Below are 19937 nucleotides of genomic sequence, written 5' to 3'. Positions count from 1 at the left end.
AAGAATCTTGTAGCCTCCCTGACATTGAGAGTGCAGAAATAAAAATCGCGAAAGGCAAGGAAAAGCGCATAACTGGCTCCCTGGGTCAAGGACACCTCAATCGCGCTTCCATGTACATGGTGCTGGCTTTCGCACAATACAGTCAAACCCACTTATAATGATACTGGTTTTAACAATACATCCGTTACAACAATGAAAAGCTGCTGCACTGTCCACTTTTGATTGTTTTCTATGGTAAAATAACCCGCTTACTACAATGCTCCATGCTGCATTATCAGTTATATTAATGAAGTCTGGCTCCTGAGTGCTGATGCCAAAAGGTAGTGGAATGCAAAATCCTTGAAAAGAAAAAAAAAAGAAAGAAATTCCAGCCCCTGCGCCCTCCCCGCCACACGCTCATACAATAGAACCTGTTTTCCGGCCTTCTCCGCATCGCCAGCATCGCACGCCTCCCTCCCGCTGCCCTTCCACCGCTCCGAACAAAAATGGGCTACGCCCATAGCTCTACACCGCGCCACCCTCAGAAACACGAACGGACCTCGCCAACACGCCAACAGTGCTGATCTGCTTGCTTGCCCCTCATTCTGCGCAGTTCTGCCTACGGATTTGGTTTGCGTTGGTTGAGTGCGTCGGTGTTCCAGGCCCCGTGCTTTTTCCCTCTCGTTTGAATCGCGAAACGGAAGATGGCTGATCCGCCAGCCGATTATCGGACGACGTTGCCGGTGAAAATAAAGCGCACGGCTATTGATTTGGAGACTAAGTGCAGTATCGTGAAAGACTACAAAGACTGTAAGAAAGTGTGTGACTTGGTTAAGAAGTACGCACTATCGCAACCGACAGTGTCGACGATCATCCGCTCTGCTGAGAAGTTCGACAAAGAAAAGTGCTCGCTTGACAGTGGGCGCAAATGCGTTCGACAAGGTGCTTATAAGGAGATGGAGGAAGCCCTCTACGAGTGGATTCTTGGTGCCCCTGCCCAGAACTTGCCTATCACTGGGCCGATTCTGGCCACAAAGGCGAAACTGTTTGCCCTGTTGATTAACAATGTGGACTTCCAGCCAGGTGGCGGCTGGATACAGTGCTTCAAAGAGAGGCCACGGAGAAGGATGTCGGCAAGCTTCGAGTGAGGCAAGCAAGGCTGGCGGACATGGGGTTTTCTCGCACAAGCCAGTGAGAAGTACGCTGCGAGATGCTTGTGGCGACTTCACCCCAGTGTTTCTTCAGGATCTCTCAAGGCGGCAGGCAGCCGCGGCTACCTTCTCGCATTTCTTACAAGGCCCCTGTCGGGGCTACCAAAACGATGCCTTGGCGGAGTTCGCATGTCACTTGCCGTCCGTGACCCCTCCTTTGCAGTTGTTATGCTTCTTTTCGTGCACCACGTTTAGAACAATTATCGGTTATAACAATAGAATTTTCGTGGCACTTGAATATTGTTATAAGCGGACTTGACTGTATTTCGGATTAGCAATGCTAAACCGCCAGCAATTTTTCCTAGCACTTGCCAACAGCGATATTGTGGCATGAACAGTTAGTGGCCAAGTGATCAGCACCGGTTTACACCTTGCGCACCTGCTGATGGTGCCCCTGAACCAGCAGCATGGTCGGCTGCAGCCCTCCAATAGCTATCCCATTCTCATGTCGATTGTCACAGAGGTGGTGAAAACAGTGATAGCTGTTGTTCTGGCATCCCACTTTTCACACGACACTTCTAATGCGGGGAAGCCAATATAGCTGGCGTTTGGTACCCGGTCTTTCGAAGCTTCTCCAGCTTCAAAACGGAGGTGAAACGTCGAAAAGGCCTCGCCCAGTTGCCATCCTTTCACTGACTAAATTGCATTTTGGCACGTGAGCTTTTGGCCAAATTTTATGCTGCGAATTTCAGCTATATTGAACTATTTCACCACTGTTTGCTACAACGAAGTTTGACTGCTTCTGTTCACATCAACTTTAATGTTCAGTACCATACCAATGGCAGGCCGGCGTTCGCATACACAACATCTCGTCCATTATCTGCTCACAGTCGAAGAACCACAGTGGTAGCCCACTTGCCTGTTTGCGCTGCTCCAGCTCCTCCAGTGTATCAGTATCCACAGACATGATCAGTAGGCTCGGTGGCCTGCAGTCATAAAATCAAATTTTGTGCACAAAAAAAAATTAAAAAATTTGCATGTTAGAAGGAGGTAAGCATGGCACACAAAAGCGATAAATTTTGAACATGAAAATGCCAACTTGCTGATGTTTGCATATTAATTAACCATTTGTAGGCCAGTAGGATACACGTTGTCCTGACTGCTTTAAGTGCCGGCAAACCAACAACGATGCATCAACTTACCATGTTTTTGCAAGCTGAATGCTACCAACTATCAAACAAACCGTTCAGCGTGTTGCTATCTCCTCTAATAAGCCTCCTTGCTGCTCTGCGTGTTTTTGAAAGTGCAGCTGTACAGTATAACACAACTACGATTGGGAGAAAAAAAAGACAATATTAAATATTATTGAACTTTTGAGCCTTTTCCATCAGTCAGCTGCCACGTAAGCCTTCTTGAAACAATTTTTATTCCTAATAAAAGTTTTCTTCAATACATTGATAAGACAGATACAGATGTGACATCTGAGGTCTTCAAACAAAGTCACTGGTACTACTGTGTGCCCCCTTTTTCTACAAAACCAGAGGTAAAAGGTCATTTAATCTCCAGAGTCATTCTGAGTGCAATTTTAACATTTTCTATGCATATCAGACATGAATATAGCTTGCACCTTATAAAGAGTTGAGTCCTTCAGTCACATGACGTGCACTCTTGAGTGACACAGCAGGCGTAAATGACAGACTGAAAAATTATTCTGATATACCAGGTGTTTCAGAGAAACACTTTTAAAAATTTTCAAAATCGGCTTTTAGAGGTAATATGGCTTTTGCGGCATAGCATTACTCGTGTTCGCGGACATCAGGAAACCAGTGAATCATCTTAAGTATTAGTAGAGTTAGGCTCATAGCTGCAATTAGAGATTTGTAGATAGTTATTAGTAATAGCCATATCAGATTTTAGAATTTTGAAAACATGATCACCTTCGGTGCTGTGGCTGGACAAAATCTGGCTGCATCGTGCGAAAATACATGAGCTTTCGAAAGCATGCAGGCAAAGCAACCCCTCCAGTGCACATAACTAGTTGAAAAAGTCAAATTTTGTCGAGCCACCACGCCAAGGGTAATTGTGCTTTCAAAATTCTAAAAAACTGATATGGCTATTACTAACTATTACTAGATAAAAGTTTATAAAAACTAGATAACCACCTTACTACTTAAGATGATTCACTGGAAGGTATGGCAAAAGCCATATTTTCAACCCAAAAAGCCATTTTTGAAAACTTTTGAAAGTGTTCGCTGAAACGCACAGTATGTTTGATATGTTATATGTAGGACCTTTCATTTTCCGATTTTAAATTTTCTAAATTCACGGGGTAAAAATTGAGCGCTGTTCTCGGAGTCTTATGTCAGTACATAGGTTATTCAACAAAAAGCTACATAATTTGGGCTATGTTATTTTATGCAGAAAAAAAACAATTTTTGTTTACTATTTGCTTTCTTTTATCTTCACAAACAATTTAGATGGCAGGCTGCACGAAGACAATCTTTAGCAAAGCCTATTGTATTATACAGACAAGCATCATGTCTGTAAACAAAATTGGCGCTGCGGTCGGCAGAGACGCAGGGTGTAGGCAAAATGCAGCACGCCTAGACAGCGCCAAGTAACGCTGCCTTCGAAACCAACTGGTGCATGCGAATATTTCAAAAGCGTGCGCGGTCGCTTGTGGTTAGAAACATTTTTGTTCACGATCAGAGAGTAGTTCTGCACTTTTCCAGTCTGTTCGCCAGACGGAATTATTAGGCGGAGCGCTACATCAGGTGCTTCTGCGCACCTAGTTGGCGACAAGCAACAGAGCAGCGCTACGGTGGGTGAAAGCGTGAGGTATGGGGAAGAACAAATCGTGCACAGTTTTACACTTATGGGTCAATAAAGCATCTCCGATTGCTAGTGCAAGATAGGAAGACTTATTGCGAATCAGCTTTCTCACACGACGAATTCTGTAATGTGCTCCCTATTTTCACTGAGCCGCTACACTCTGGCGACCTTGGAAATGAATGAACCCTATAGCTGCTTTGAATAAGGCAAATGCGATCCGACAGTTCCATGAGCGCATGCATAGACGTTTTCCTCGAGCTCCGAACGAAACTTACGCTCACTCCACTACGCTGTAAAATCTTGCTTAATTTAGAATTTATTCATGTGTGCGCATTCTGCTTGATCAGAGTGGCTTTTGGCATGCAATTTGCTGTGTTTGCCAAGTTCTGATCAACCTTCAATGTGAAATTTCAAATAATTTAGGAAATAACACTGCGCGACTTTGTCGAGATCCTAGCGCCGTTGGACTGGTGTTGAAACAACACTTGAAATTTGCGAAAATGAAAACGGAGGAAAAGAACAGTCATGCGTGCTACAACCCGAGTCCAGTGCTTCTGGAAACTTATGCGCCTTCCTTTCTTCTGCACTGCGACTCAATGAACTGCACCACAATTTGTTGGCATGCAGTGAATTGTGCCCAAAAACACGCAAGTGCGGCGCACCAAATGCGGAAGGTCTCGCCTTTTGCCTACACAACGAAAGTCACTGCTGGCCAGCGCCGCCGCATCTCTTTGACGTCACGGCCTGATGCTTGTCTATATATTTATATGGTTTCACTTATTATAATTATTTAGTCACGCATTCTTATGCTCAGTAATTCCAAGCTCATGCTGGACCTTCCTGTCTTTGTACAGTGCGAAAACACACATTCAACAACATAGAGTTCATCATAAGGGCCTTCGAGCAAGATATTAATATCATGGGTAGTGCTTTATATAATGATGTCAATAAAATTGTGTTGTGTTTAATGGCACATATGCAGCTAAAGCCATCATGCGCCAAACACGAGGTATAAGTACTGTGGAATTTTATAAAAATGTGGAACATGATCAGTGATGTAGAGGGCTTAAAAAGTTTGTACTGCCTAGTAATAGCAGAGGAAAAGGAACTTAGAAAGGGCTAATGTAAAAGCCTTAAAGAAGATAAGGTAGTCAAGTAACACTTGTTGCTGGGCTAGTTGGTGCACAGTTCTATGTACTGTGGGGTTGAATTGGGGAGATACGTATGTTCTCCCCACTCAATCGCGGCTGACACGGTTCAAAGCCGCCCGGACCCCAACCCCTGATCGCGTACGCTACCGAGCCGCTCGCCGACCATAGCGGGCCTTGCTCTGAAAGAACAAAGGAACGACACATTGGCTGACACAAACAGGCATTTATTGCTACAGAAACAATAACGCCAGCTAGCAACAAGGTACGCTAATGAATCGAGGTCGTCCGACTCACCAGCAAGGCTCCGAGCAAATGTTCGCCCGCGCTAGGGCAAGGGATATATACTCCGAAGGCCGGACGGGACGAGTACGGGAGCCTGTCTCCCTGTCGCTTCCGCGCCCCGCTGGCGAAGAGCGGAGCCGCGAGCGACGCGTCCGCTCAGGCCGACGATCCCAGCCGAAACCCCCATGCCCCCTCTCCCGCGCGCGGGCTTTGGCAGTCTCCGCGCTGCGATGCTGGCGCCCTCTCTTGCCAGTTAATGTAACTCACAAGGGAATGCGGCTCAGCCTCGAGGTGAGACCAACGCTGCACGGTGCCTCGCGAGAAAGCAAACTCAGGGGGCTGCAGGGCAGGTCCCCACATCCCCCCAACCTTAAATAGACCCCACGCGCCTGAAGGTAGATGCTATGGAGGAGTCTCCTGGTCTTCATGTCCTTGAGGCACGTATTGCAGCGGAGGTCACGCTGACAGCGTCCACGCAGACTTCCGCGGTATTCCGAAGGCGGCGTGAAGGTCTCCGCTGGGACGACTCGTATGGCCCGCGGACTACCGTGTCCGCAGGCCCGCGAATCGAAGGCCGGTGGGAAAACTGCAGGCCAGGATCCAGCAGTAGTCGCCAGGGCAGCAGCAGCCGGAGGTGACTGCCGACTGGTCTCGCCACAGCTGCCCCGGATGGATGCGGCGAACAGGATACAGGCCGCTCCGTTGCAGCAGGTGGCAGCGAGACGATGTGCACCGGTCAGCAAGCCTGGGTGGCTCCACCGGATCTGCAAAACTGCCGAAACACTCTCGGCGTGCCTTCAATGTAGGCCACGAGAGGGAAAACGGCATCCGCAAGGGCCTCGTGGCACAATGCCTAACTCGCTAGCAAAACGTGTCGGCGGCTGTGCAAACGCAAAGTTCGGGTGAACAAAGCCCTTTCTTGAGTTGAACGAGACTGCTCAGTTCGTGCGAGGTTACAAAAAAAAAAAAAAAAAAAAACGGAGCGGGCAGCAAAATGCGCCCCCTCTCAACGACACGGTCCGGTTGTCGTGTCTCTTTTAACGTGGTGCAGGCAGCTCCGAAAAGCCTCAGGCCTAACTACCACTCCGACAACGACCGTGACCACAACAAAGACCTGAAACGGGTTATGTGCGCGCAGCCGCGAGGAGACGTCAGCTTTGTGGGGGTGGTCCTACCCCGCTCACTGCACAAAGCAGCTTCTGAGCAGTCGGCGCCCACCGTATCGGACGGTGTCGGAGCGCCCGGTGCCGAGCTGCAATACCAGCGAGCTCGTAGCGGCACCCGTGGCCCCAGGCCACCCGGCCCCCAGAGCCGCGACTCCCAGAGTCGAAAGAGACAGTAGAGAAAATATATACAGAAACTCGGACCACCCACGCGGCTTCCGTACTCACTCGCTTCGGGCTCGGCGACTCCGCGGGCGCTAGGCCTCGCGCTCCCTCGATGCGGACCAAGTGATTCTCGCGAAGAATCTCCAGGGAAAAAAATGTGCTGAGCATGTCGAAAAGTTCAAACATGCTGCAGCGCAATACACCTCGCACTCAAGAAAGCATGCCGCAGGTCCTAGCGATCAAAAATTCACTCTAGGCCTAGCACTTGTCAAGTCCGGACAAAGAGCGTTCCTCGAACCGAACCGACAGTCGTCGAATGTTCCAAGAGCAGGCCCCACGTTGGGCTGCCAGATGTGGGGTTGAATTGGGGAGATACGTACGTTCTCCCCACACATCGCGGCTAACACGGTTCAGAGCCGCCCGAACCCCACCCCGTGATCGCGTACGCTACCGAGCGCTCGCCGACCATGGCGGGCCTTGCTCTGAGGGAACAAAGGAACGACACATTGGCTGACACAAACAGGCATTTATTGCTACAGAAACAATAACGCCAGCTAGCAACAAGGTACGCTAATGAATCGAGGTCGTCCGACTCACCAGCAAGGCTCCGAGCGAATGTTCGCCCGCGCTAGGGCAAGGGATATATACTCCGAAGGCCGGACGGGACGAGTACAGGAGCCTGTCTCCTCGTCGCTTCCGCGCCCCGCCGGCGAAGAGCGGAGCCGCGAGCAACGCGTCCGCTCAGGCCGACAATCCCAGCCGAAGCCCCCATGCCCCCTCTCCCGCGCGCGGGCTTTGGCAGTCTCCGCGCAGCGATGCTGGCGCCCTCTCTTGCCAGTTAATGTAACTCACAAGGGAATGCATTCAGCCTCGAGGTGAGACCGCCGCTGCACGGTGCCTCGCGGGGAAAGCAAACTCAGGGGGCTGCAGGGCAGGTCCCCACAGTACAAACATTAGCACAAAATAAGAGACAATCGCAAGAAAGGTGGACAAGACAACGCGCTACTGACAACTGATTTTTATTGAAAGAACCACATAATATATAGGCTCACCGTCACACCGCCTATCAGCTGCAGCAAACGTCAGAAAGATGAATAGGGTCATTATCACGACTCAGCTGGCGTACGTCGAGGTAAGGCTTGAGGAGGGCCGCTGAAGGGGAGCAGGGGGAACGCGCAGACAAAAGGGAGAGGCTCTTAGGGTAGCGTCACGCACGAGTTAAGCGAGGGGGAATGGTCCAATCAGACGCATGTGTCGTAAAGGGTTTCTCTCCGCTCGTTGTGGCATGTTTCTAGTTAGCCACGGCAGCTTGCTCGATGGGCCAGCGCAGGGGCGAGCAGGCATCCGGGCACCCTAGGCCAGAGCGGCTAACAGGGCGCATGTGTCGTAAATGGTTTGTCCCCCCTCGTTGTGGCATATTTCTAGTTAGCCACAGCAGCTTGCTTGATGGGCCAGCGTCGCCGGAGGCGAGCAGGCATCCGGGTACCCTAGGCCAGAGCGGCTAACAGGACGCACGTGTCGTAAATGGTTTCTCCCCCCTCGTTGTGGCATTTTTCTAGTTAGCCACGGCAGCTTGCAGCGAGCCGTGGTGGTCGATATTTTGTGCTTTTCTTTTATGTTGCAAGGCGTGTGTTTTATATTGTGTGCTTATCTTTTGTGTTGTGATATACTGCATCCGAAATGTGGCGGGAAAGTCACCTATTGGCTGAGGGTATAGTTTTGGCAGGAGGACAAGGAGATGGGTGCGCGCTAAGGAGAGCGCGAGGGGTTGGTTGGTGGCAGCCGGACAGATCGGTCGTGTGCGGCCGGTGGTGGTCCCGGGGTCGCGAAGTTAGAGAAGCGAGTTCCTTGAGCGGCGGCCGGGCGGGTTGGCCATGCGGTGGCCGACGGTGGTCAGGAGTCACTAGAGTTTGGAGTTTCGTCTTTTAAAGCGGAGAGGCCTAAATCTTTTGGCAGATGCATTGACCAGAAAGGGCAAATTGACATAATATTCCTAGACTTTAGGAAAGCGTTCGATCAGGTAAATCATAGTAAACTTTTAAGCAAATTTCAATCAGTACTCAAAAACTCAAATATAGTTCGTTCTTGTGGGCCGCAGGCAATTTGTAAGTATTGACGGGAGCGCATCCCAAGTGTGTGACGTGACGACGGGAGTGCCACAGGGCTCGGTACTCGGACCGTTATTGTTTCTTGTTTACATAAACAACCTCATTGAAGATTCAGAAATCAAGGCCAGATTATTTGCAGACGATTGCATTATTTATACTAATGTTAATTCAGTTGAAGATCAAGTTAGGCTTAATGGTTACCTGCTCAACATTAGCGAATGGTGTAGAAAGTGGCAAATGTCTTTAAACCCCAGTAAAACAGTATGTATGACAATCACACACAAACATCAGCCACTCGAATTTGACTACCCATTACAAGAAAACAAACTTAATCGAGTAACAGAATATACATACCTGGGAGTGACAATTACTTCAGACCTGCGTTGGAACACTCACGTACATAACATTGTTGCTAAAGCAAATAAAAGATAAGGATTCATTAGGCGGTCACTTAAGCATGCTACACAGGATACTAAACTTACGGCTTATAAGATGCTCGTACGCCCGATAATGGAATATGCGTGTGAGGTGTGGGATCCCTACACCCAAACACTTGCAGCTGAACTGGAGCAAGTGCAGCGACGTGCACTTCGCCTTATCTATTCTCGCTTCCGAAGACAAGATCAGGTAACCCCACTTTACACTTTAGCGAACTTGCGCCCTCTTCAATGTCGCCGGAAACAAAAAAGACTCATTCTTTTCCATAAGATTATGAACAACATGGTACATATCGATAAGCAGCAATACATAAGCGAAACTACTTCACGTATCACTCGGGGTAAGCATTGCAGACACGTAAAAGAACAAAAGTTTTCTAAGCACTGCTACAAGCATTCTTTCTTCCTGTCCACAGCGAGAGAATGGAACAGACTGCCAGAGAATGTGGTGCTCACATCGGGTGTGGATGTGTTCTCTGCCGGAGTTAGTGATTGTTGGTATAGTGCCTGATATAATGCGCCTTGCATTTGTGTTGGGCATGGTGTTTTCACATTGTTTTCTGTTTCGTTGCAGCGATATTTTTGCGCATTTTTATTTGTTGCTTAGAGGTCAGTTCCATTTTTTGATATGTTAAAACTTGGCACCGACTGGATGGTGCTGGTGTTTTGTTTGTCGTGTACCACCTTTGTAATCTGTACCCTGTATCGCTCCTATCTTGGTCCTAACCGGACTGATAGTATCTCTAATAAATAAATAAATAAATAAATAAATAAATAAATGTAAATAAGTTTTGCAAATATTGTAATAAATAACTTTTTGAGGAAAGCCTTTCCGAGTGCCAACGTCAGAAGATCTGCACGCCTGTCTCAAACTCACCAGTCGCGAAGTACGTCCCCCGGGTCACTCACGAGACCCACCCTCTACCACTCCACATCAACATCTGGATGCAACAACATCGAGAAGAGAGAGACGGAAAAAAAAATCGTGACTGTCATAAAAGCGATAAAAGAAAAACACTAAAAACATGACTTAGTTAAGAAGGATAGGATCGGAGAAAAAACAATAACAGGCATGACACGTGGTGTAAAGGGCCAAAGAAACATGACTGATTGGGATCTGAAAGGATGACAACCAACCAAAAAGCATTAAAACCGTAAAGAAACAGAAAAAAGCACGTGAGACAAGAAAACCATCTAAAAGGCTTTGTGCACTCAACCTTTCAGATCACAATGGGAAAAAACCACAGCACCTGTACACGTGTGCGTATCAGGAAACCTTTCCTAAAAAGGCTTCTTCGCTTTTATACAAGAAGATAGAAGCATCGCTAACGGCACTCAGGCCCGTTTTCTTAATTAAAGAGGTTTCTTTTAAGGGGGGATGCTACACTTCACAGACAACTTTTTTATTTATGAATGGATCTGAACCAAATTTTCACATCTTGCATATTTTGATGAAGTGATTCCTCAGGTGTAATTACTTTTGCAATAGGACAAGTAGTTTTCGACATACTGTAAAAGTTAGGATCTTTGTTTGGAGCAAAATTAGCATCTTAACAGAAAACCACAACACAGTGGTTTGAGTATCGAATGAATCTAGGATGTTTAAGGAGTGTAATAAGGTATAAATAAATGTTCTGGGCCAATTTTAACTAGACTTACAGCTCATCAAAGTTGCAAGAAAAAAACGCCATCTTCGCACGCCAAACATATGACCCATTTTTAAAAATTTCTGAAATAAATATTGTATTGAAATTGAGCATATTACATTCTGCATGCATTTACCTTTCTGACAAAAAAAAAATTATGTTGATAGCTGAAATAGAACGAAAGCTATTTTTCCTCCAAAATCTCAAGTGTGCCAAAATTGCTGTTTTGAGAAATTGAGAAAAAAGGTTTCAAAACATCTTTATTGGGAAAAACCCAATAAAATTTCAAGGAAATGCTCCAGGGGCATAATCAGGATGCATCCCGTCTCTGTGCCTCTTTTTGGCTTGCTTCCTCACTTCCAGAGAAGCTTCTCGCTTCTTCTTCGAGCTGGCACTTCGACGGAGATCTTTCTCCCTGGCCCTCTGAAATCCACTGCTAGTGATGTTCATGTCTAGCTGCTGTAGAATTGCAGATGACGCATGAAGATTCCCAGTGTTGAAGCGCAGGACAGCTTCCGCAACAGCAGCTTGCACGGCAACGAGTGAAGAATGCTGCTCCTTCGACACTAGAGTCCAAATGACGGAGTGGAGACTTTCGTTAGCATTCTGTGTCTTGCCTCGCTGGCACCTCTGGAGTAGGGTCCTTTCAGATAGCCGAGTGTAGACGGGCAGCATTGCTTCTGCAACGTCTTAGGGCAAATTGTAGTGGTGCCCGGGTTCTGGCTCACCCTTTGCTCTAGCAGCATTTCGGCGACACCACGAATTTTCTCCAGTGGGGCATAGGCTATGATCTGAATGTTCATCAGTGGATGTGACATGCCTGTAAGTTGCCATTACGGCCTTCTGCATTGCGTCCCCGTCACCGTCATTAGACTTTAGAGCCCAGCCATAATATGTGCTCAGTCTCATGATGAGGTCATTTGTTAGCCGGCCTCTCCCACCAAGGCTTCGCTTCCCCTCTCCTTTTTGTTTCTGCACCAAATTCCTCAGTGCTGTCCCCATGCGCTTCTGAACATGGTTCACGCAGCCCTCCTTCTGCACATCAATGAAACCATACACTTTCGCTTCTTGGATTGCTGTAAATGTACGGCTGTCACCATCACACAAAATGGTTGTGTACCGCAATCCATGTCGCTCTAGTGATCTTCGGAAAAGTATGAGGCCAGCTTCGACCTCCATGTGACCAGCTTTGCTATCACTATTTTTCTGGCACTGGTGTGTGGCCTTCCACTCTGCGTAGCCCTCAGAATCTGGCTTCGGTCTTACCTCACACCCTAAACAAAAGTTAGAGAGTACAACGTAGTCCAAGACATAACCTGAAAACAACTCTATCACTGCACCCACGCATATGTGTGACGAGTGACCACGTGTCATCCAAGAGCCATCATAGCTTACTGCTATATTGCCTCTATGACCAAAACACAGGTCTTCGTAGAGTGTGGCCACCTTTTGTGCACACTGGCTCATAGCGACCTCGGCCGCTTGTGTGGCAGCAGGTGCCAAAGACTGCTTCAAATGTCGCTGAAAAGTTTTGTGGTGCATTCCATGGTGCGACACTCCCATTGCCGCGAATATATCGTTCATGGCTGTCTGGCCATTCCCTGTTCAAACCATTGCTCGCGTAGCCAGGAGGTTGACGTCGAACGCGTTGCAGGTCTTCGAACCATCAACTCGGGGCGAGCTCCATTCGGTCGCGATGTCTCCGCAGTTGTCGCACACGACAGTCAGCTTCACCGCAAGGCCGTAATCACTATCACCTCTCACTATATGCGCTGGCTGGTTGCACGTTTCGCATCGCAGAACTTGAAGGAGCGAGTTGAGTGAGTCGATGTTCATGATGACGTAAGGAGCGGCACACTGATCCGGCACTGGCGCCGTTGTCGCACTGCTTGCCTCTGCAAAAGGCTCAACCTTCCGTGCCGTTATCGACGAAAGTCGTTGAAGTGCCGTTTTTTCACGGGCGAGAGCCTCGCGCACTTCTCTGTCGCCAATAGCATCGAAGCTTATGCGAACGCGGCCGGAGTCGACACAGCGCACGCTGTCAGAGGAAGCAACTTCATACGCTTCTCTGTTGCCGATAAGATCGGTGCTCATCCGAGCGTGGCCTAAGTCGACACTGCGCACGCTATCTGGGGAACCGATCTCGCGTACTTCTTCACTGATAACATCGGTGTTTATCGACGCGCGGCCGAATTCGACACCTTGCACGCTGTCAGGGGAGGCGTCCTCGGGCACGACGGCGTTATCAGGCGATGTCGGAGCCCGATTGTCCATCACGTGCTCCCGCAACGCGGTAGCAGCACCAGCACGCTTTCTGCCTCTACCTTTCTTCCGTGTACGGCCAAAATGATGCAGAGATCGATGTTTTTTCGCACCGCCAGGCATGGCGAACCGAAGTATCACGTTGGGCACAACACGTTTTCGCAAGAGCAAATACCCTTACAAAATGGCGGCAGGCACCAACCACAAGCTTCCTTAGCCAATGAAAAACCGCCATTTTGGTCACATGCTTCAAGCAACCAATAGAAGGCCACTTCATGCATCATTTTTGTTGTTGCTTTTCTTTCTTTCTGCGTGAAACTCAGGGTTGCTTACTGAAAAAAATTAAACGCTGGAAACGGCAGCTTTCCAACAATACCAAAATGGCGCCGATCGAGTGCGTAGTTCCCGAGCTGCAGGCGGTTGAAATAGGGCGAATTTTGACCTCAATTTAAAGGTCCGCGTGCCGTATTTGCTATTATTAACTGGTATAACGCGTGAAATAAACGTAGTTTCAAAGCCAAAATTTGCAGATCGGCGCAGAATGGTCTCGGGAACGCGAAAATGAAGTGATTGAAAATGCGATTTTTGGGCCGTTTTTCGGCTCTCAAGTGCCGCGTCCCCCCTTAATTCGCGGGACACTCAACACCGGCTTCTACCTAAAACTACAGTTCTTTCAAGCACCTGCGGGCCCATTCTTGAAAGAAGTCTTTGGTACGTCACTTCTGCCCAACGTGCAATGACTGTCAATTTCGCTGATCATGGTTTATGGCAACAGCCTACATAAAAACGAGTGCACACACTGACAGAAAAATTCTTAATAGAAATGACCTACAGTGTTTCAAACAAAACCGTTGCTGAATCGAGCACCTTAGACAGCAAGCTTTCGACTGCGGCGAAAAAATTGGGTGTTTAAAATTCAGTGTGTTGACTTTTTTAAAAGTTATCGAATAATTAAAAAAAAACCGCTCTAAAAGAAGCATAACGCATCTGCTTGTTTCTGTGAAGTACCTTTAGCTCTGTGCCCTGTCAAATTACTTTCCCTTGAAAGTGCGTTGCATTTTCAGTTCTCTGCACTGCCAAATTAACTTCTTTTAATAACGCATTGTACCTTCAGCTCTGTGCACTGTCAAATTTATATTGTCTTCAAAGTGGGTTGCGCCTTCAGCTCTGTGCACCGTGAAATTACATTCCTTTGAAATTGCATAGCACATTCAGCTCTGAGCACTGTCAAATTACTTTGTCTTGAAAGTACACTTTAGGGTACAAACTGAACAAAACCTGATGTTGAGAATTCCCTTTGAGGAGCAAAAACCATGTGAAACTGGGTTTTATCCAGAAATGAAGGGCATAGGTCATGTATGACAAAGCCCCTTTACATACTGCAAAGAAAATTCCACTTACTCCAGCTCCGAGGACATGGTTGAAAACCGGGAAGGATCATACTCCGACACCCTGACCGTGTACTGAAAAGGAGAAGGGAACACAGCAATCAGGAAACAAGCACGACACCCACAAAAAGTTTAATCTTGGGCTAGTCACTGGAGCGCTGTGGAAGGAAAAAAATTCAGGAAGGCACTTTGTTGACCAAAAAGTGCTGTGAGGTGAAAGCCTGTGACGCGGTGTTGCTGCTTGTGTCACTGATGTGTGGCTAAGGCGTTAAGTACACAATTGTTTGTGAATCTTAAAGGGGCCCCGAAAAACATTTTCAGTGCATTGTTTTGCCCGTTGGTTGCATAGAAGGAGTTATAGCGATTCTATTAGCATCGGTCGTACCACGTATACGTCTGTTTTTAATAGTTTAATTACAGTAAAACCGTGTTACTACGAACATCAGATTAACAAAATTTTCAGATTTACGAATTTTTTTTTAAATCCCCGCCAAAATGCTTATATTTTAAATGTAAAACACTTTCACTACTACGAATTTCTAATTACCGAATATTTCAGAATAACGTATGTAATTTAATCTTGCAATCATCGCAAGACGCTTCGTTATTGCGAAGTTCCGTACCAAAAGTTTGGTACCAAATCCCTGAAGCTGACGCCTTCCATCATCATCCGAAGCAGCAGCTATGCGCTGGGGAATCCGTTGCAACGGATACAGCCCCAGCGGCATCGGCATCAACGCTAGTGTCGCGTTGAATGAATATAGGCTAGGTGGCGCAAGCTGCCACCCGATACAAAGGGTAAGGCCATTATCATCCATCCAGCATGTGGTCGCATACTGCGCCGTAGTCTTAAGCCTATTCAGCGCAGTGTCACCACGTCGACAGCGAACGGTAGGATCTGCAAAGTTATCGGTGCTGTGATTGTGTTGTGCATTAGCTTTGCTGACAATGAGTTCTCCTGGCCCCTGCGTTAAAAAGAAGCGACGCCAGTTTTCGCTTAAAGAAAAAGCGGACATTCTGTTGCAGCTGAATGCTGGAAAAAAGCAAATGGACTTGTGCAGGGAGCTTGACATCACACAGTCAACAAATACAACGATGCTCAAAGATCGGGACAAGATCATAAAACTACATCGAGCATCGCTCCCTCAAGAAGACGTCTGCGGCTGGGCAACTACCGTGGACAGCGACATTCGAATTATGTGGACAGCGACAGCGTGGCGGCTACATCCACAGAGCTCATCACCGAAGACATCGTGAATCAAGTGCATGAGCAAGAAGAATGTAGTAGCGACGAAGACGACGCCGACACTGGATCAGCGCACGAAGAGGAAGAGATTGTTTCCGGCTGGGATGTCCTAGTCTTTCTAGAAAAGACCCGATCATTCCTCGGGCGCTGAAAAGATGTCCGTGATGACGTGCACAGGAAGGTCGAGGATGTGGAGGCGTTCGTCCTGCAGCGCTTGTCGTCTACTCGCCAGAAGAAGATAACAGAGTTCTTCAAGCAATAAATTGTAGTTAAACTGTGCCCAGCGTTATCGTTTATTATTTACTTACCAATACATAAATCTGCTGCATAGGTACGTAATTTTAGTTCTTGTGATGCATTACTGACATGAAAATAAAGGTTTTTCAGTACTACGATATTTCAAAATAACGAATTAAATTCGGCGGTCCCGTGAAGTTCGTTGTAACGAGATTGTACTGTAGATTGCAAAAATAAATTCATGGCGCTGACGGTGTCACCATACAGTGGCGGTTTTTAGAATCGGATATGACATCACGGAGGGCGAGCTTTATGATTGGACAGAGTAAATATACTGCAAATTGTGTTAATAATAAGAGATACGTTTTGTCAAGTTTTTGTGTTCTATATTACATTAACAAAACCAACTTGTTTGCCCTAGATAAAAGCACTGTAAAGCAAGTAAAACAAAAATACACCACTAGAGGTTCTGGCTACATTTTGCATCGAAGGAGTTTGCGCCTCTCTGTGCACATCCTACGACCTAGCACTAACACTTATGGGTACTCTCTATGTATCGAGAGCGGCTCTGTAGAGTTGATCAGGTTGAGCCATTGCACTCTATAAGCGTTCGTTTCGGTCCCAAGGAATGATGCGTTCAGTTCACATTTAGCAGACAGTGCGTGTCGTCAGCTTGTGGAGGATCACCGGGCGGCGCCGCCAGATGGCACCACGTTCCTGTCAACAGCGCGCGCTCCTTGCTCGCCGTGACCAACCAGCGCGCTAGGGGCGATGGTTGGCGGTAAGCAGTAGCGGTACGCACTATGCTAAATGTGTCTGATATCTTGCGCAGGCTGTCACACCGTCGCAGTATCTCGCGCTCGAGATGGGATCTATAAGTAAGGGAACGTCACTGATCAGTGTTCCCTTCTGCGCCGTCGTGGTGACGAAGCATCGCTGGGTCAGCTGGGCGTTCACATGGTTGTTGTAACCATGCAAACGGCGCCGCCAGCCTTGGCATGAACGAGTTACAGAGAACAGGCAACCATAAAGTGTAAACTTCTGCCACGTGCTAAGATAGGCTGTTTTGATTGGTCGCACAGTGTGTCGTCATTGGGAGAGTGAAATGGGAATGGGAAGCTGCGCGGAAATAGAGTTGAGGGCAGCATTTTGTTTGCTTGTATTTTGAAATTTCTTCATTGAATAACTCCCGTTCCTATGCATCGATTCTCGTAATTCTTTTTGAGTCAGCATCTGCGCGACATAAAGAATCCATCTGAAGTGTAAACGGCATCCGTTCAAGCGGTGTTTCGCAGCCCCTTTAAATGCTGGAGACACTGGAGGGTGTTTGGGAGGCATCCGTCTGATTCAAGGCCTTTCTGCAAACACTCTCCAGCATCCTAGACAAGGAGAACTACATATGTGTTGGCAGCAAGTGGCCTAGTCGTTAAGACACTCGGCTGCAGAATGGAAGGATGGTGGTTTGAATCCCATCGTGCCAAGTTTTTTTATTATCGAGTTGAAGAGCATAACAGACGGACAGACGAACGAACGAACAGACGAATGAGCCATTAAAGGTTTTCGCCTTAATACAGAACAGGAGAAAATCAAAGAATAATAAGTGCCAACCTAAATTTTTTCCAAAATATCCTCGAAAAACAAGAAAAAGAGCCGATCTCGGGTGTCGTCCTACATCCACCACAGAGAGTGGGTGACACATCATGTGACAAACAAGTGAGATGTTCTCAGAGAAATCACGGGACAGAAGCAGTGGCTAATGGTTAGCACTGATAGCTTGACACCACTTCTATTACCATAAAACCCGCGTATAATACGAGGTTTTTTTTCCAGATTTTAAAATGTCAAATTTCCACCTCTCTTTATATGCGGGTCCAAACAATTTTCGGCCAAAATCCACAGTTCTGGTTTCGTTATTATCCAGGGCCGTTACCACCACGCTTCGAGAGGAGGCGCTACCTAGCGGTGACGTAGGTCGGTAGTTTCGATTTCGATGCCAGGTCACGATGCTGACCTGACCTCGTGATGCAGGACATGAGTAAGCGCGAGCGTGGCACCCAATCTGTATCTGCCAGATATTCGGCGACCGCACTACACGTGTCATATCCAGTGCATCAGCATACACAAATAATTGGAGGATGTTCAGCTTTTGCGACTCCTGGAACGTCTTCATGCTGTATGCCTTACTCGCATTATATGCGAAAGAATACATTTTTTCCATTTTTTGCTATCCCCAAATTACACCTCGCACTACATGCACGCCTGTATTATAAGTGGGTTTTACAGTACTCTATATCCAACTTCAAGATCCAATTTCAAGCCCCAAAGCTCAAGAAAAAACTTTTTGGAAGAACAAGCACCATCTATTTGCCTTCCCCTCATTATAATCATTCCAAGTGGAACATTGTAGTGTGGAAATGGCGGAAGCTACCACTGTTTCCACCACATCCCTGACAACCGATAGGAGCACAGTATGGTTACTGCTTTCCATGGCGCCACTTCTGGAACAGTGTCGATGGGTGCAAGAAGCGTGAACGAACGTTGAAAGCCTAGCTATGAACCCGCCATACCATTGTAACTTCCATGGTGGTCTTAGCGAGTGCAAGATAAGAACGCTAGTGTGAGGTAAAACCACGAACGCTTCCCGTAGTACCATCAGTCACCTGTGCAATGTGAGTGTTCAACAGCGCCACCCTTGTCCATAAGAGGGGAAAAGAGGAGCTTGTTGTGACATAACGAACCCCTCTTTTCCCTTCCCTTGTCTGCTTAATAGCTAACGATGGCAGCGATTCTGGCAGTCTTGATGCCATAGGCAGCATAAGAGGGCTCTCGCACAGCTTCTGCCCTCATCGTTCGACCACGCTCCTAAGTGGCATTCGAGGTAATATAAGACACACTACGTCTGCTGCTATGGACGAGGGTGGCTCTGGTGAACACTCTCAAGGTTCACTTACACTATGCATATATCCCCGTGAAAAGCAAAAGATTGGTCAGCCATTGTCGGAGCTCAGTTGGCAGAGCACCATATAAGAATTTTAGAGGTCGTGGGTTTGGATCCGACTGGCAGCATGTGGTTGTCTTTTCTTGTGCTTTGTAATCAATTATATTTAGAAGAATAATAAAAATATTTACCATATTAATCTCCAACCAATAAACACCGCAAATTTAGAACAAAACACATCCCCTATGTTCCTTTGTTTCGGTGACTGTTGGCTTCTGTCATGGCTTCCGACTGTTGGCTTCCGTCAATGAGCCCTCTTTTCCATTCCCTTGTCTGCTCAACATACCGTATAAACGCATGCAAGGGCTGCACCCGTGTACGGCCCGGACGCTATTTGCCTGTAAGAAATATTTAAAAAAAAAGATCTGCGTAAGAGCTGCACCCGAACTCTCCATGACCCATGCGGGAATAGCCTTCGAAATGCACGCACCGTGCCCTCCGCAATCAGCTCGAGCTGTGAGGAACGATGCGCTTTATCCTGGAGGCTGTGCACGTGCACAGGACCTTCCGGGTGCCGCCCACGGATAGTGCCCGAGGCTGCGGTTCATGATCATCATCGCAAACTTTTTCCCCCGCCATGAGCTCCCGGTATCCATATCGGCATCAGTATCACCAGCTCCAGCTTCTTGTGCCTTGGGGATACACTGGTATCCCCCCCCCCCCCCCCTCGTCCCCCGCACCAGCGGCGATCGTGACATCCACATGCTCGCTGGCCACCAGGAATGTGGAGGGAAGGGACCCCTGCGACTCTGCTCATTTCTGCCCCAGTACTGACGTGACGTCACGGCAGCGCGCTGCCTACTGCCGAGAGGGTTGCATGCCTAAGCTCGACGGCAACTATTTGCTGCTAGGGAGGCAACGACCGAGGGGATAAAAGGGGGAACTCGCGGCG

The 19937-nt window shown here is 47.7% G+C and overlaps 1 protein-coding gene and 1 pseudogene across 1 annotated transcript in view; both read right to left on the bottom strand.

The window, feature by feature from the left end:
- Positions 1-2048: 2048 nt before the first annotated feature.
- The window catches only part of LOC144113121 (structural maintenance of chromosomes protein 5-like), a gene marked incomplete at its 3' end in the record, with an annotated part of 180474 nt that continues 162585 nt past the window's right edge, over positions 2049-19937 (bottom strand). Inside the window, 2 exon segments of the mRNA XM_077646029.1 lie at positions 2049-2116; positions 14578-14639. Of these exon segments, the coding sequence (XP_077502155.1) occupies positions 2049-2116; positions 14578-14639 (130 nt within the window).
- On the bottom strand, positions 10764-14401 carry LOC144113122 (uncharacterized; annotated as a pseudogene).

Source organism: Amblyomma americanum, chromosome 1 (genome assembly GCF_052857255.1).
Source record: "Amblyomma americanum isolate KBUSLIRL-KWMA chromosome 1, ASM5285725v1, whole genome shotgun sequence".
Lineage (NCBI taxonomy): Eukaryota > Metazoa > Arthropoda > Arachnida > Ixodida > Ixodidae > Amblyomma > Amblyomma americanum.
The sequence above is the reverse complement of the archived record's forward strand: the minus strand, read 5'-3'. Positions and strand labels throughout refer to the sequence as shown.